The sequence below is a fragment of the Carassius auratus genome, chromosome 21 (assembly GCF_003368295.1).
Source record: "Carassius auratus strain Wakin chromosome 21, ASM336829v1, whole genome shotgun sequence".
NCBI classification, from domain to species: Eukaryota; Metazoa; Chordata; class Actinopteri; order Cypriniformes; family Cyprinidae; genus Carassius; species Carassius auratus.
The window spans coordinates 15,376,690-15,392,189 of NC_039263.1; the positions used below are offsets into that span (position 1 = coordinate 15,376,690).

Consider the following 15,500-nt stretch of genomic DNA (forward strand, 5'->3'; position numbering starts at 1 on the left):
CTTCTGTTTTTTTTTTTATCATCATAGAGCATATTTACATTTTCAGTGTTTTAATATATACAGTTTTTAGCCTTTTCACTGTGACTTTATATTGTTAGATAAAACATTGCGACTTTTATTACTTATTTATAACAAATGCCAATTGTTAAGTATCTATCTTCATATATTTATATATTTATATATTTATTATGATGTTTATATTAGCTGTTTTATATAGCCTGAACCTAATAATTCAGTAAGAAGTCTTAGAGGAGCTCTAATATGTTCCCCAAGAGAGTTACCAACCTCATGAAAGTTGTTCTGGGTTGTACTGTGCTGTTAATAAACCGTAAAAGAGTTCATTTTGTTTGGGTTTTCAAGTTTGCATGAAACCTGCACCAGAAAAAAAAAAATCAACCAATGGCTTCATGCAACACATTGCAGATTTTTGCCTCCTAAATCGGTGCAAAAAATGTGTGCTGATATCCAGGCTTGTAGTTTGTGCTTGCAACCCTGCATTACTCCATCTCTCCAGGAGCCGTGTTTAAAATGTTGTTGATTTTGTGTAGTTGTGCAACGGCACAAAGGGACTCCTCTCTCAGATGCTGGTTGCTAATGCGAAGCTTCAACACCTCTGCCAGAAGAGCCACCTTGTCTCTCTTCTCCTGAACAGGAGGACAGAGAAGGACAGAGGAACACATGGTGCTTGTGAGCATGTTTGTCCTCTATGAGAGCAAGTAGTACACTCATTTATTAACTGCTAAATGAGCCTCACCTTCAGCAGATCACTACTCAGTCGCCTAAGCATCCCTTCCAGGTGAGAGAGTTGATCAGGAAAGTCAATGAATACGTCACTGCTAAAAATAACCATACAAGGCAATTAATATTCATATACACCCTTTAATAATCTAAAGAACCATGAAAATAGCATCTGTGGAAAAATTTCCATGGATGTGAAATGTTCTTTATGGGACTATAGATGCCAATAAAGAAGCTTTATTTTTTACCAGTGTAGGTTTTTAACTGTGTATTACTCAAAGAATGAACATGGCAGCAGTTTCAAAATTGAGATGCTCAATCCAGAACAGCATTAAATGAATAAAAATATGTCTCGCTTACTCCAAATCTTCTCCACTGCAGTAGGCACTGGATTGGTGGATCTTGCAGGTTCCATTGGATGGTGTGTCTGGCCTGCTTGATACAGGACTCATTTCTGACAAAAGGGCTGCCATCCTTTGTGCTGGAAATATATTAACCATGGAGTTATCCATTTAAAGCTGCAGTAGGGAACTTTTGACGCTCTAGCGGTTAATAAACAGAACTGCTTGCGTCTTGCGGAAGAACATCGTAGCAGGAACTACTTCTCTCTGTTTATGTCTATGAAGAATCACAAAGGTACTGGGTTACTCCGCCGCGGTACCCCCGAAGCAATCTAAAATAGTCCGAATATAAACACTTATTATAGGTGTACCCTAGTGATTCAGGACAAGCTAAAAACACGGTTTGGAAAATGGATTCATGGTGTACTCGCTTATTATGTTCATTTTTCTACATTTTGAACACAAACAAAGTTACGGACCGCAGCTCTGATTGGTTGTTTTTTACCGGGAGCGCATGACTTTCTGCAAATGGAAATAGGACCACTGGGAGGAGCCAGAGGAGCTTGATTTTTTTCACAGATTATCTGTCTCATATTCTACTGTCAGGACATAATGACAGGTTTAATAAATATGTAAAAACTATTTTTTTTTACAAAAGTTCCCTACAGCACCTTTAAATAATACTTCTACCAATAAGTCATTGAATTAAACTAATTGTAAAGCCAGCTATTTAACATATCACTATGTATGCAGTTACAAGTGAGTGTATGAGTCATTAAATCATTCATTCATTCATTCAAAAATAAAAGAATTGTTTTTATGAACAAATGTTTTTCCGACTCATTCAGAAATGAAACACCACAGCTGTGAGCTGCTTGGAGGCACATTATTCTGGTTTATTTGGAACCATTTAAGCTGACTGAGTTAAAAAAGTGAAAACATCTGGCAATGCGGTCATTCAATATTAAACTGATTGTTTTCTAAACTGTTGCATTTAAGTAATATCACAATTCAATGTAAAATTCACTTAGTATATCCATTGCACTGTGAATGCTGCAAAAATGGCTCATTACAGTGACGTTAGTAAAAAAAAAAAAAGCTACTGTATATTGCGGATGTCACTTATACATTTGTAATTGTGGCTTTTGTCAAAAACATTGGGACCACAGTATGTGAACAATCTTAAATCAACGTATTTGTCCTTTGATACTTACTCTCATATTCTTGGGCTGCTTGAACTAAACTATTCCAGTCAAGATCACAAGCCGTGATTGGCAGGGGCATGAGTTCAGGCTCAGGATGTTGGTCTCTGTCCCATAGGTCAAATTCAGCCTGCTCAGGCAATGCTCCGCATTCTAGGAAAAGACGACCAATGAGTGCCAAGGTGTACTGGAAACATCATGTCAAGGTAATACCAGTTGAAGTGCAATTGATAAAACCATTAAAACACGTGAACTACAACAGAACATTGACAATAATAATGAAGTTCTGCCTCATAGAAAGAATAACTCTTGCCTGTTTGACGTGTTTGCAGATGGATGGGTGTGAGTGGGGGAGACTCTGGGTATGATCGATAAGCTTGACTGAATAACAACGAACTTGTGCTTGAACTTGACATTTGCAAACTGTTGCACATCTCTGCCTCTTTTTGTTGAAGGGGTGACTAGAAAAAGACAGTAAACACATGGCAACACTGCACACATACCAATACGCTGCAAAACAATACCTGCTTTTACACATTATTGTCCTAAGCAGTCAGGTTGTTTAGGGTCATATGGTTGAATGTGAGCCGAATAAATCACATACTGAATCACCCTGAGAGCTGTCCTCTGTGTCATCCATCACAATGAGTTTTTTCAATTCCTCCACCACTGTGCTCTTACGAACGGGCCGCGGGGAACATGCTGCTCGCAGTGATGCAATCACCCGAGGCTGACCAAACACATTCTTTGAGCGCACATCCACCTGACTGAAAAAAAAAGAAATGTTATTAAACCACTGCAAAACAAACTACTGTCAAAATTGGTTTTTGACACGTTACAAAAATGCAGTTAAAAGTGGTTTTAACTTTTAAAAGATTTAAGGTTTCTTGACTTTGCATTTTGTTTTGTTTTTCATTCTATGAGTGGATTGATTCATAGTGTTGCTATAAACAAAATGAATATTAAATGCCTTGATTGATCAATCAGAATCACGTATCCCAATGAGATGTGTAGGAACCTAACAAAATGAACTGTATTGGAAAGGGTTACTGATTTGTGCTTACGGTAGCAGCAATTTTAAAGGGATAGTTTACCAAAAAATTACAATTCATGTCATTCCAAAACAGTATGGCCTTCATTCATCTTTGGAACACTAATTAAGATATTTTTGATGAAATCCGAAAGCTTTCTGACTGTTAAAATAGTCCATGTGACATCAGTTTTTCAACTGTAATATTAGGAAGATATGAGAATACTTGTTTTTGTGCACAAAGTAAAATTCATAAAATGAAGGTTGAACCACAGATGTTACCAATGTTTTTACTACCTTTCTCGGCCTTGAGCATGTAAGTTGCGTTGCTGTTCATGGAGGATCAGAAAGCTAAAAGAAATATCTTAATTTGTGTTCTGAAGATGAATGATATTCTTATAGGTTTGGGAACGACATGACGGTGAGTAATTAATGACAGAACTTTCATTTTTGGGAGAACTGTGCCTTTAAATCCATTTTACTACTATTACTATTTGCAACACTACCACACGATACTATTAGATAGTATTATAAAAATGATACATTAAAAATAATAGGAAGATCTGCTTACCTTTTTACATGGTTGTGCTCAGTGTTTCTGACATCACTGGTTTCTCTGTGTTGTGAGGACTGTGTCTTCTTTTGTTTTGGGCTGCAGTCATGTTTAGCTGGGCTGGCTTGAAGTTGACATGACCAGTCAGGGTCACCCTGAGATGGTTTAATATCAGTGTCAACTCTCCAGGTAGATCTTTCATGACTTGCCTTATCCCATTTTGGACAAAGCACTGCAGGCTGGTCTGCTTTAGACTGGCGTTCAGGGAACAGATGTAGTGTGTTAATAGAAAGATGATCCCTGGTAGAAATTTCCTCAGTAAACAAATTCTGGCTCTGACTCCAGATAGGTTGGTCGTTTCGAAGAGGTTTCCTATTGGGTTCCTGCAGACTGAACAAACTGCAGTCCTGGTTTTTGATGAGATGGTCCTCTCTTGGCAGGAGTTGGCTGAAGTGCTCTTTGTCGGGTTGACTTGAGATCGGTGAAGTTTGAGAAACCACAGCTCTCATCAAAGGAGGCTTTTCTACCACAAACGTTTTAACCTTTTGTGGTTTGGAACACAAAGGGCTGGCAGAAATAAAACACAAAGACCACAGACACACACATATTGTAGATACATAAAAGCAAAGAATAAGGTAAGCAGTCCATATGTTGCAAAAGGTCATACACTGTACGCATAAAGAATCACCCATTTTATAATCATAAAAGTAATTTCATTCCATTTTGAATGTCATTTTCAGCAATACAGCAAATCAGACTCAGAGCTCCAGTGATAAATGAAATGATTAAAATTTGGGTCAGGGAACTCTAATGCGATGTGGTGGGAATGTCCCACTTTTTATGGACTGTCCCACCCCTCCCCGTGGGATCTCATGGGTGGGAGAGCAAGGAGGGGCATAATGATATCACAAGTACTGAATCCAGGCAGAAAAGTAATCGTGGACCTTTAGGGAAATTCTACATAAATTACACATACTGTTCATTATGGCATGATTTGTGCATCTCACCTGGTTTCGAGAACAGCGGTTTTGGAGCACGGAAGAGGCAACGTGAGAGCAAAGAACTCCTTCAAGTTGTTTGTAGAAGAAGATCCTTTTAAAGAGGTTTTTGTGGACTGTGCAGCTTCACAGTGTTTTGATCGTGGGACTTTCGGACTGTAGAATCCTGGCTGTGTCAGCGGGTGCAGCTTACGATTGTTCCTGGGGGACTCAGCAATGCTCTCGGCATCTCTACCATTCAAGCAGAAGTCATTAGCATAGGGTGAAAAAGCATTTGATTCTCTATTTGGCTGGAGAAAGTGTGCCTACGAAACAAAAAGAATGATAAATTGTCATGATTAAATGCCTTGAATTAACTGATTATTTTTCTTTCAAATGCAGTTTCCATTAATTGTCACGAGTCAAAAGCAATGGTAAGCAGTAACAACATTTTGAAATTCAAGACCTAAACTCTGACCTGTGGCCAATTCTAATTATTTAATTGATCATGGCAATGACAGTGCTGAATGCCTTGAAAATGGTGAAACATAGTGAATATTAACCAGTGCCTAACCTAAGCATTGTGTAGTACTGGTAGCAAATCCTGGTAGATACCATAAGTGATTGTTACAATAAAATCAGTCCTTGATTTTTCTAAACTCAGAACTGAATCAGTAAAGTATAAACTATGTTGACACATGTCTGCTTGATTGAGTTGATGAAATTAGCAATGGTTTGTGGTTAACTGGGAGTCAAACCTTCATAAATGACTTTGCACTGGACTTATGCATTGCATGATTCATTTGTGAATTTGACTGATCCAATAGTAGCACTTAATAAAGCTCTAACCTTCAGAAGAGTACAGTAGACATTAGACTCTTATCTTTTTAAATAGATATTACGAGAAAGGGGTGGAGTATACAAAATGAACAAAAACAAATAATAATACAATCTCACTCTTGGCAAGCTGTTGTAAGACACTCTCTGCTGGTCCTGCAAACCCTCCCTCTGGCTTCTTCTTTCCCTGCCAAGCAATGAGCGAGTGGCTGTTACCATATGCCATTCTCCTTCTGAAATGCATGATGAAATTGCAGAGGCAAATTACACTAAGTGAAATGAACTACAGACTGAGTGCTATCATAAAAACATATGTCAACAAGAGCATGCAAAACCTGTTATCAGACCTGTCTTGTCTTTAGTTCTGGAGGGGTTTAATCTTGTGAATTCCACTTGCTCACTTGAAGGCCAGTCTAAGTTGTCTTGCATGGGTGAACTACAGTGTGAACGATCATAGAAACGAAAAAAAAGATGGTCATTTTCACAGGGTCAAAGTGTAATGGTTATTAAAAATTGTAAAAAAATAAAAATAATAATACGTCTCACCTCACGTGTCTAGTATGCCTGAAGTCTAGAGCTGGTGTCTGTGGAGGAGTTGTAGCATAATCCAAGTCCCAGAACAATGCAGCCATCTTTCCCGGATTCCAGTTTTTCCTGAATATTCTTATACATGAAACCAAGATTCATGAAACCAATATGCAGCAGCCAAGATCATAACATGAGATTTTTCCTTCCTGATGTGTTTAAGTAATCTGAAATGTGTTTGTGGATTTGGAGGACCAAACGATGGTACAGACTGCTCCAATTCAACCCAGCTTGCAGAGAAAGCAGGGAAAGAGCTGTGTGGGCTCTTCAGCAGCTGAAAGGAACAGAGGATGGGATTGTGCTGTCTGGTCTGTTGGCTGTTGTTAGTACTGTGCTTGTTCGCTCCAGGCAACATGATGCTGTTATGGGCACTGCAATAAACGGAAAATAAAAGATTAACATTCTGTATGTGGCTTACAGAATATTAACTAATAATCCTACTGAAAACATGTATCTATAAATAAATGAATGATGTCCGCTCAATCTCAAATGCATGTTTTAAATGCAGCAAAAGGGCACCATACAAATACTGACAAATTCTGAAATCCAGCTTATCCAAACTGCATGTAGGGTTGGGATCCTGGAATCTATTCCAGCGTCTTGGGTTGTAGGCTCTGAAATTCATAATAGTAACAAAAAATAAAAAATAGTCAACAGTCGTGCCTTTCTACTGATATTGTAAATTTTGATGAAACAGCTTACAAGAGTACATGCTAGTTTCAAAATGAAGTAAATCAGGCCTTCATCTGTCATTCATATTTGAAATATTTGGTTGATGTATTAGAAATGTCTCTTAGTCTCCTTACTACTAGAAACTGGGCATGTCCTGATGTTCGTGTGTATACCAAGTTTTGTGACATTTGGATGTTGCTTTCACAAGATACAGGCTATTTAGTCATTATAGGCCAAAATATATCACTCAAAACATATGGGTTAGATTTAAACCTTAAGACTAATATATATAAATGAGATCAGTTTATATCCTTTATGTATTGACCTACTTTCTTTTGCGAAACACCGAATAAGATATTTTGAAGAAATACAGTTTTTTGTCAAAGGCCAGTGCTGTTTTGGACCCCACCCCAACCAATTTTTCATTCTTTAATTGCGATTATTTTTCTGATAAAAATAAAGAAATGTATACATTTAAGAATTTCACATAGGCTAAAAGATGACGCTTTTTGTGCTGACAGTCAAACACCTTTACAAAATTACCCAGCATGGAAAAAAATAGATTGTGTGGTTCCCATCATCACAGAACCCAGAAACCAGAACCGCAAAACTACAGCAAGGACAACAAAGCTCCCAAAGAAATGATCACAAGTCTTTTATTATTATTATTATACAGTACAAAACCTCAATAAGGTGATTTCAAATTAACAGTGCATTAGGAGTACTGGCTCAAATATCCCACACACCATTCTCAGTCAAAAGGTCTTATTTTTTTATATTAACAGGGGCTGTTTAGCAGCTTGTGCTTGCATGCAAAAACCACACAACATGGAATGTGAAGCATAACAGTTTAACTCACTGTACTTAATGTGAATTAAAGTATTAAGTGCTTGATCAATCCGAACACAAAGCACTTTTCCACGTTTTTCTTCTTTCAGGTGCTATGCAATGTTATTAAAACAGTACCCAGAAACACGTAAGAGGTCTTTATTGTTTTGTGATTCGATTCGGCTTCGGTTTATGGGACTGTTAATAGTGTGCACTTCAATTCAGTTCATCCCCAAGAGACATTTGGTCACAAATATAAGGTAAAATGCAGAAAAAAAAATATCTGGCAACAATCACAAACAGACTACAGAGGTCCAGATTTTCATTAGTATTCAAAAGCATGGCTGTTTTTGCATCTTTAACATATCAAAACCACAACTGTAATGATTTTCATCTGCAGGGTTAATGTTCATAAAACTAGGCTAATCTTTTACTCATCAACCCCCAAGAGCAAACTGCTTAAATAAAAATGTATTCACAGTGTAAAAATAATACATCCAGCTTTTTAATAGTAGCGAAAACGACAACATAGAGAAAGCTTCAGCAGGTGAATTCACAGGCTAAGATGTTCATCAGCAGCACTTGTAGTAAATGTTGAAGCCTAACAGTCCATTCCATCAGTTCATCGCAGGAAAAAAAAAAAGGAGGGAAATCAAACAGTCTGTGCAGAAAATGACAATTCTGAAGCACAACATTGCTTTTCATTTCTCCGGAAGCATGTTGGTCAGAATGTCAATAAAATTGTCCAGGCCCCAGAGGTACCCGTCCTCTCTGTTGCCCTCCATCCACGGGCTGCGATGGTCCAGGGTTAGAGGGGGCGGCATAGGAACAGTCTTCCCAAAGTCTATCATCCAGATTCCAGCCTTGCCAGTCAGATCATGGACAAATAATAAAGAGCTGCCCACCACCTGCAGGAAAACACAGCCTGTGTCTGAACAGCAGCAGTGCAGGATGAAGAACAGAGTGGATCTGGAAAATGAAGATGCATCTCACCTCATGTGCTTTGAAGAAATCGGATTTTTCCAGCACCGCTCGTAGTTCCTTCAGGCGCTGTTGGTAGCTTCTCTGCGTGAACAGGAAGAGCCAAACAATTAACTCGTTTACATAATAGTTAAAGAGTTAAACGGATTAATGGTTAAAAGAGGCACAGGAGCCATTATTTCAAACAAGTAGCCATTATTTAAAGCTAGATTCTAGATTTTGAAAAGCATGATGTAAAATAGAAAACTCATTAATTTCCTTCATACTTCATTCAATAATTTCAATATTATTTATCTGCACAAAATATAACAATATATTTTTTACAATTATTTACTGACATTTTTACCAAACATTTTAAACATGAAAAAGAAATCGGTATGTTATTCCAAAGAAACAAACGGTCTGTCTTCATGATAATAATAATAATTAAAATTTCAATATATAAATACTTAAAAAATACATTTTAATTTGAATGAATAATACAAATATTGTACAAATTTGATATATTGCCCAGTTCCAACACAAATTTTGTGCTGATATTTTAATACTGTTTCATACAATAAGCTGCTTTTGTGGCTGATAAATAATAATATGGCTCATATTAAAATTCATTACTTTTTTTTGTCTTATTTAACAATAGAACTAAAAATTTATATTTTAAAAGCTGCAAGTAAATTCAGGCATCACAAAATTATAAATGTAAAAATAATAATAATAATTGTATGATTAAAAAACAATTAATACACTTATTAAATAAATATTTAAATATTTAAATATATAAATATATAAATATTTAAATTAACTGCAGTTTAACAGTTTTAAAGATTAAATGTAAATGCAGAACCATTTAGATATACAATATTGACAGACACCAATAAATAATAAGATATTTGATAAATATTGCCCAATTCTAACACTAATTCATACCAGGATTAGCATGTTGTTGTCCACAAAGTCTTCCAGGGCTTGGATGACCTCTTCTTTATACTTCGTTCTCTTGAAGTTAATGTTACAAGTGCCATCTGATTTCTGAAGACAGATCAAATATGGCATGACATTATACAGAAGGCCAAAAAATGCATAAAATAAGACACTAATAAGCATTTCCAATCAGTGTTAGATTAAGATCTCAGTGTAAATTCAGAGGGTTTATGAATCACGACTACCTTGATGCCCTCGATGCGAAAGCCCAGCGTGGCTGTTGAGCTGAGGGTTTCTCTCCACTGCATGTATCTGGTTTTAAGAACCGCCTGCTGGACCCGCTCCTCCTCAGTTGGGGCATCTGGGTCCACCGCTATCATTTTTTCATACATGTCTTTTCGTGGCTGAGGACACTCGCAGGCCTTGCTCAACTCTTCCTCAAGGTACGTCCTAAAAGCGTGTATGTATACAAGTCAACATTACCACAGGAGTAATTATTTAGTATGAAAACATTATCGAACTGGCACAACAGGAGTGGTCCATTAGTGATTATATTTCCTCCACTATTGTTTGGACACTGCCGTCTACTGTATTATAGTTTTAGCCACAGATGCCACCTCCACAGAAAGCCCGGAGTCCATATATTGACAGCACTGATGAAATTAACAAGCTGCAACATAATTTCCGGAAGTCCAACCGAACAAGCTTTTATCAGTTCGCCGATGATCATAAGTGCTTGTAAACAATGATTTTTCAATTCTGTCAGAAACTGATATGCTGCTAATTATTTCCATGTTGTGGCTGATAAGCAATAAATGGCCAATATTAACATTCATTACTATTTTGTATGATAAAAAGATGTTGATTTTAAGATTTTAAAGTGAGTGTTAGATGGTGAAAAAGGTTATATACATGTTTTTTAAAAAAAGGACATGTGCATGAACAAATTATACAGTACAATATCTACAGATACTGATAAGATAACCAAATCTATAATTATCAGCTGATAATTTATGAGGAAGAATAAGTTGTAGGAATTGGCAGATTTTGTCAGGTTTTTGGCATCACATCTTTGAAAGATGTGCAGAGTTTTGTAATAAGATACCCTTGAGCAAAACTGTAAATCCCACTTTGTTTTCCATTTATAAATTAGTCCTTGTTATTAATTATTAAATTTTGGATTAAAACACAAAAATGTTCTTCATTTCTAGAGATGTGCCATAATTTCAGGCTATTAAAATTAAACACTGAGCTGAAACAGCAATAAAAAAAAAAAAAAAAAACAGAAAGGGCCGAAATCATTGACCAAAACAGTTACATGTCATTAACGCTTCTCAGATTAAGTGTTTCGACTGTGTCAGTGTTTATTCTGTGCACATAAGATAAATATATCAGCAGTGTTCAGCCGGTGACCAAAATGATGCCAGAGTACCAACATGGAAAATGTATCATGACGGGTTTAAATGATCAGAACAACCTTAACAGCATAGTTCAATTACACAATTGTACCTAATTCAATTTCTGTCGAAAAAATTTAGTTTTCATGTAGTCATTTGTCAACTGTGTCATGACTAAAATAAATTTTTAGCATGCCAGTGCATTATTTTTGGCATCACCTGCCCATAAACCGCACAAAATACAAAAATAGACTGTGGTTGGCCGCTTTGCATCCTGGTCAGATTGCCTCTTCCTGTTTGAGTAGAGGCTAAAATAAGCTGCAATTTGGACCAGTTATACCAGTTAGGCACAAAAAAAAAAAACAATTGCTGAATTCACAAATCACAACATCCTCACCGGCTCCCCATTTTGCAGTCCATGATGCAGGGAGAGTCAAAGTCAGCGAGCAGGTCATCCATGAGATTGTAGTTCTGCTCGTCACACTGGGTCACGCCATAGTATCCAGGAACGAAGGGTCGCAGCGAGCCGCTCATGAGCTGCAGAAAACACAGCTGCTCGCACTCGCAGTACTTCTTCAGCAGCCTTCCATCACTCCCCGTCTGAAAGTTTCCTGGAGGACCAAACAAAAACACGCTGAGAAAAAACAAAAAGGGTCCATTTTTCAGAAAAAAGTCAATCACCCAAAACAGCAGCAAAAACATTTCACAACGACCGTACAACAATAATAATTTCAAGGCTTAAATGTGAGCTTTCAGACATTACTAATCACAAAAGATCACCAAAAACAAAGATGAACAAGCAAACCTGCATGGCCGACCACCTGCACCCAGGGTGAGCGCTTTTTCACCGTCATTGGAAGTGGAGACCAGTTGACCATATTCTTTGACTTCTTCCACTGTTCAGTCTTTAAAGAGAAGATATGAAAGAAACAAACAGAAGAATGAGACTCACATGTCAGTTAATACCCTTCGACTAGAGCCGCCACACGGTACACAATGGTTCTACAAGGGGTTGTTTGGAGCTAGAGCCTTTTCTTGTCTTCTCTTTTGTTCTCATTTTATGATACAGTGAGTCGCACTGGGCTACTGAGTGCATTCAGTCAACCTCAGACTCCAACAGACAACTCCCTCTCCTCTATTAACCATAGGTCGAGTTTTTCCCCATGTGGCAAATCATTGACGACAATCTCGGACTAAAGTCATCAAGCAATACCAAGTGGCTGTGATTAAGAACTAGCTAATCTTAGAAGGGCGCTCATGAAACATTTACAGACTTGTTTTGCTGCCAGATAAAATGAAGGAACCAGTGTGGCCACTCACATACATGAGATGAGTGTACATCTTTTTTTTTAATCTTCAAAGCTTTTTATTTTTTGAGGTAAGCATACATATGTTCATGAAATAATAATTCATTACTGTCATTACATTTTCAATGTTTTAAAGCTGGCAAAAAACATCAACAAGATCCCTTCAGCTGACGTATCGCCACTGTCTGCATGCAGTATAAAAACATAGAGTACAGTAACTATGAGATAATCACAGTCCATCGAGAGTAATGATCCTCCAAGCTTTCAGTATGAAGCCAATTAACCTCTAAACCTGCACAGTTCTCTCAGCTCTCAAAGCACAAACACTCACTCACTATTGACTAGTGGAAAACCAGCCAGACAAGAATGACATTCTCCAGAACGAAGCAGGAGAGGCCCACCATACAGCACTAGAGGTGCATCCATCTGCTGACCTTAGAAGTTCAGTATTTACTCACTATTAGGATTTTATCAATTGGTATTTTTTTTACCTTAATGATCCATCAAATCAAATCCCAAAGGATTGGAGACTGTTTAACTCCTACAAACAGCACAATGCAGATTATATTCAAGCACCTTTATAGTTGCAATGATGAATGTTCCTTGTTGATTTTATAACATGTCATTGAGTTTCCATGTGACTCACTGCTATCGCAATGATGTTGGTTCCTCTACCTTGAACACCTCCTTACGAGACATTTGTACTGTTTAGATACACTTCTATACAAATCTGTGACTCTAGAACTATCAGAACATGAGGAAGAAACGTAGTTTAGAAAAACATGAGGAACTTTTCCATCCATTTACAAACAATGATCTTATGACCTGACGCCCATAATGTTAATCAGTTATAATGAGGATTACTCAATAACTGCATAGGCCTATTTCGATCTGCAGCATGCACCAGTGTGCACACTCGTATTCAATGCACCTGCAACCAAAAAGCTACCAAGGTAACTATAGTTCCCACTTAAATATCACTTAATGTTTCATTAACATTTTAGGTTCTGTTTGTTAACATTGGTTAAATGGATCAATTAATACGAGGTCACAAGAACTAACAATGAACAGTTGTAATTACCTAACCTTAACAAAGGTGAATAAATACTATAACAAATGTATTGTTTATTGTTAGTTAAAGAGCTGTATCGTGATAGCAGCAAGGTACAGTATAGTTAGTAGTAGTCACAGGTTTCCCAGTAGGGCTACTAACTAAACAGACAAAGGTAACGTAATTAGACACTTTTGTGCAGTCCTAAGTGACTACTTATGACAATTAAAAAAAACAGTATATGATCAGTTAAAATGTTACTAATAGCATTAAATATATTCAATTGTGTTCTGAAGATGAATAGAGCCTTTACGGGTTTGGAACGACATGGGGGTAGTGATTAATGACTAAATTTTCATTTTGGGGTGGAGTATCCCTTTAAGTTAAAGTATAGATACTATGACAAACATTTTACTCAATTTAAAGTCTAAGTACCTAGCCAAAAATACTTGAATAAAAGTAAAACATGTCCACATTTAACTTTACTCTGGTATTTAAAATAAAAGTAAATGATTTTGGTGAAGTAAATAGACTTTTAATGCGTGTAAGTGTGCAAGCATTCAATTTAACAAGGGATTTCTCAAAATAATACTTGAGTAAGCTATAGTAGTAAAGTAACGTTAGGAACATTACTCACACCTGTACATTAGTCACTTACTGAACAGATATGTGAATACCTTATCTACTGAACAGTTAGAAGGAAACTGAAAATGGGTCTAGTCTGGTTCCTTCTGGATTACTTACTAGAAAAAAAAGGAGAGTAACACAAAATAGATACGTTCAAATAGATCGTTTTCGTTTAGATCCTCACCGTTAGCGGTTCACCTGAAGACTGGTTATATTCGCCGAAGCACATTAAATCCTCTTCGCATTCCTCAAAAGAAGACGCTGGCGAGAGGCCGGTTGAGGACGAGGTGGACAGTTTTCTCAGCGGCAGGGACGAGGTGGGAGAGCCGCTGAGCCCGCTGTCCGAGCAGATGGACTCCTCGTCGGGGTGAGGAGAGCCCGAGCAGGGTCCACACTTAGTGGCACACGGCTCGCAGGTAACAACCAGCTCAGAAACAGCAACGCGAGCGAGTTTGGAGAGACGCTTCACCGGCTCCTCAGGACGGCTGGGGTGGATATCACCCATACCCCAGGGTACCGGGGTATCGGGCGTTTTAGTCATCACGCTGCTTCTGATCTACAAGATCATTGAGGTTGTTGATGGGATTATCCAGATTAGGTCCAAACCCAAGAGTAACGGGCTCGCGCTGGGCTCTGCCGAACTTTGTGTAACGCGTCGCGCGCTGCTGCAGAATTACAACAATATTGGGCCACTCTCAACGCTAAGGTGCCGTCATCACATTCTTTTAGCCCCTGATAAAAAATCAATAATAAAGATCACCTCAAAGATTTAAACAACACACAAATATTCACGTACAAAGTTGATGCGTCTTTCAGCAGTAGTTTCAAATGTATTATTTGCTCAATCCATAGGCGTGTTGTTAAAGCGTTGCGTTAACACGCTGCACATCTTTGCCCCGCCCACTTTTCTTTAAAGCTACAGAGCCAAAAATGAACTGGTCAAAACACATTAAGTGAGATTTACAGCGCCACCTAACTTGTGGTTGACAGGGTAGTTGAAAAAACCTGAGTAACAGGATGAAATGATTTGATCTTCTTAATAGGCCTAACATGTTGCATTTGGATAAAGTACTTAAAGGCACAGTTCACTCAAAAAATAAAAATATATTTTTTAGATGTTTGAGGATGTGAAGTCCTAAAAATGGAAAATTCATCAAAGCTACCTACACAATGTTCTGGAGTCATACAACAATCGTGAAGAGCAAGCTGAAAAAATAAGCCATTATTTAAAGGAAATCTTGATGTACTGCAATATTAAAGCAAAGTTTAATTCCTGAACAAACATTTCATTTTAGTCAAACTGATGCACAGTGTCCCTAAAAATCTATAAATGATCGTGTCATTTTACATATTTAGAAAGGTGAAAAAATTATAGCCTCATTAAAACAATTAAAGAAAAATTTAATGCATTTGATAGTCTATATACAAGATTTTGGTGGGGTCACATTTTAAA

The 15,500-nt window shown here is 37.4% G+C and overlaps 2 protein-coding genes across 3 annotated transcripts; both read right to left on the minus strand.

Moving 5' to 3' along the window:
- Window positions 1-476: 476 nt before the first annotated feature.
- On the minus strand, window positions 477-6,806 carry LOC113038668 (uncharacterized). Of its 2 annotated transcripts, none has more exons than XM_026196264.1 (11): window positions 6,225-6,806; window positions 6,026-6,114; window positions 5,799-5,911; window positions 4,872-5,167; window positions 3,883-4,431; window positions 2,886-3,048; window positions 2,595-2,742; window positions 2,294-2,434; window positions 1,099-1,219; window positions 755-833; window positions 477-644 (listed from the first exon to the last, which is right to left on the minus strand). In XM_026196264.1, the coding sequence occupies exons 1-11, from the start codon at window positions 6,308-6,310 to the stop codon at window positions 498-500; spliced, it is 1,932 nt and encodes a 643-aa protein (XP_026052049.1). In that variant the 5' UTR covers window positions 6,311-6,806; the 3' UTR covers window positions 477-497. The 2 variants fall into 2 exon arrangements, with proteins under 2 accessions (XP_026052049.1, XP_026052048.1); XM_026196263.1 differs by having other exon boundaries at window positions 755-836.
- A 1,102-nt stretch (window positions 6,807-7,908) lies between these two features.
- On the minus strand, window positions 7,909-14,958 carry LOC113038671 (inositol-trisphosphate 3-kinase C-like). The gene is made up of 7 exons (XM_026196266.1): window positions 14,232-14,958; window positions 11,868-11,967; window positions 11,460-11,673; window positions 9,911-10,115; window positions 9,672-9,773; window positions 8,757-8,828; window positions 7,909-8,671 (listed from the first exon to the last, which is right to left on the minus strand). The coding sequence occupies exons 1-7, from the start codon at window positions 14,586-14,588 to the stop codon at window positions 8,465-8,467; spliced, it is 1,257 nt and encodes a 418-aa protein (XP_026052051.1). The 5' UTR covers window positions 14,589-14,958; the 3' UTR covers window positions 7,909-8,464.
- Between the last annotated feature and the right edge of the window lie 542 nt (window positions 14,959-15,500).

Bases quoted from the DNA above. Each gene is read 5' to 3' on its own strand.
- LOC113038668 (XM_026196263.1), bottom strand. From the start codon at position 6,310: ATGGCTGCATTGTTCTGGGACTTGGATTATGCTACAACTCCTCCACAG. The intron at 2,435-2,594 runs GCAAGAGTTATT...GTCTTTTCCTAG, and splicing joins TCTGCAAACACGTCAAACAG to AATGCGGAGCATTGCCTGAG. The intron at 645-754 runs GTGAGGCTCATT...CCTCCTGTTCAG, and splicing joins TGAGTAGTGATCTGCTGAAG to GAGAAGAGAGACAAGGTGGC.
- LOC113038671 (XM_026196266.1), bottom strand. From the start codon at position 14,588: ATGACTAAAACGCCCGATACCCCGGTACCCTGGGGTATGGGTGATATC. The intron at 11,968-14,231 runs GTGAGGATCTAA...TTCTCTTTAAAG, and splicing joins CTTCAGGTGAACCGCTAACG to ACTGAACAGTGGAAGAAGTC. The intron at 10,116-11,459 runs GTGAGGATGTTG...ACACGCTTTTAG, and splicing joins GACTGCAAAATGGGGAGCCG to GACGTACCTTGAGGAAGAGT.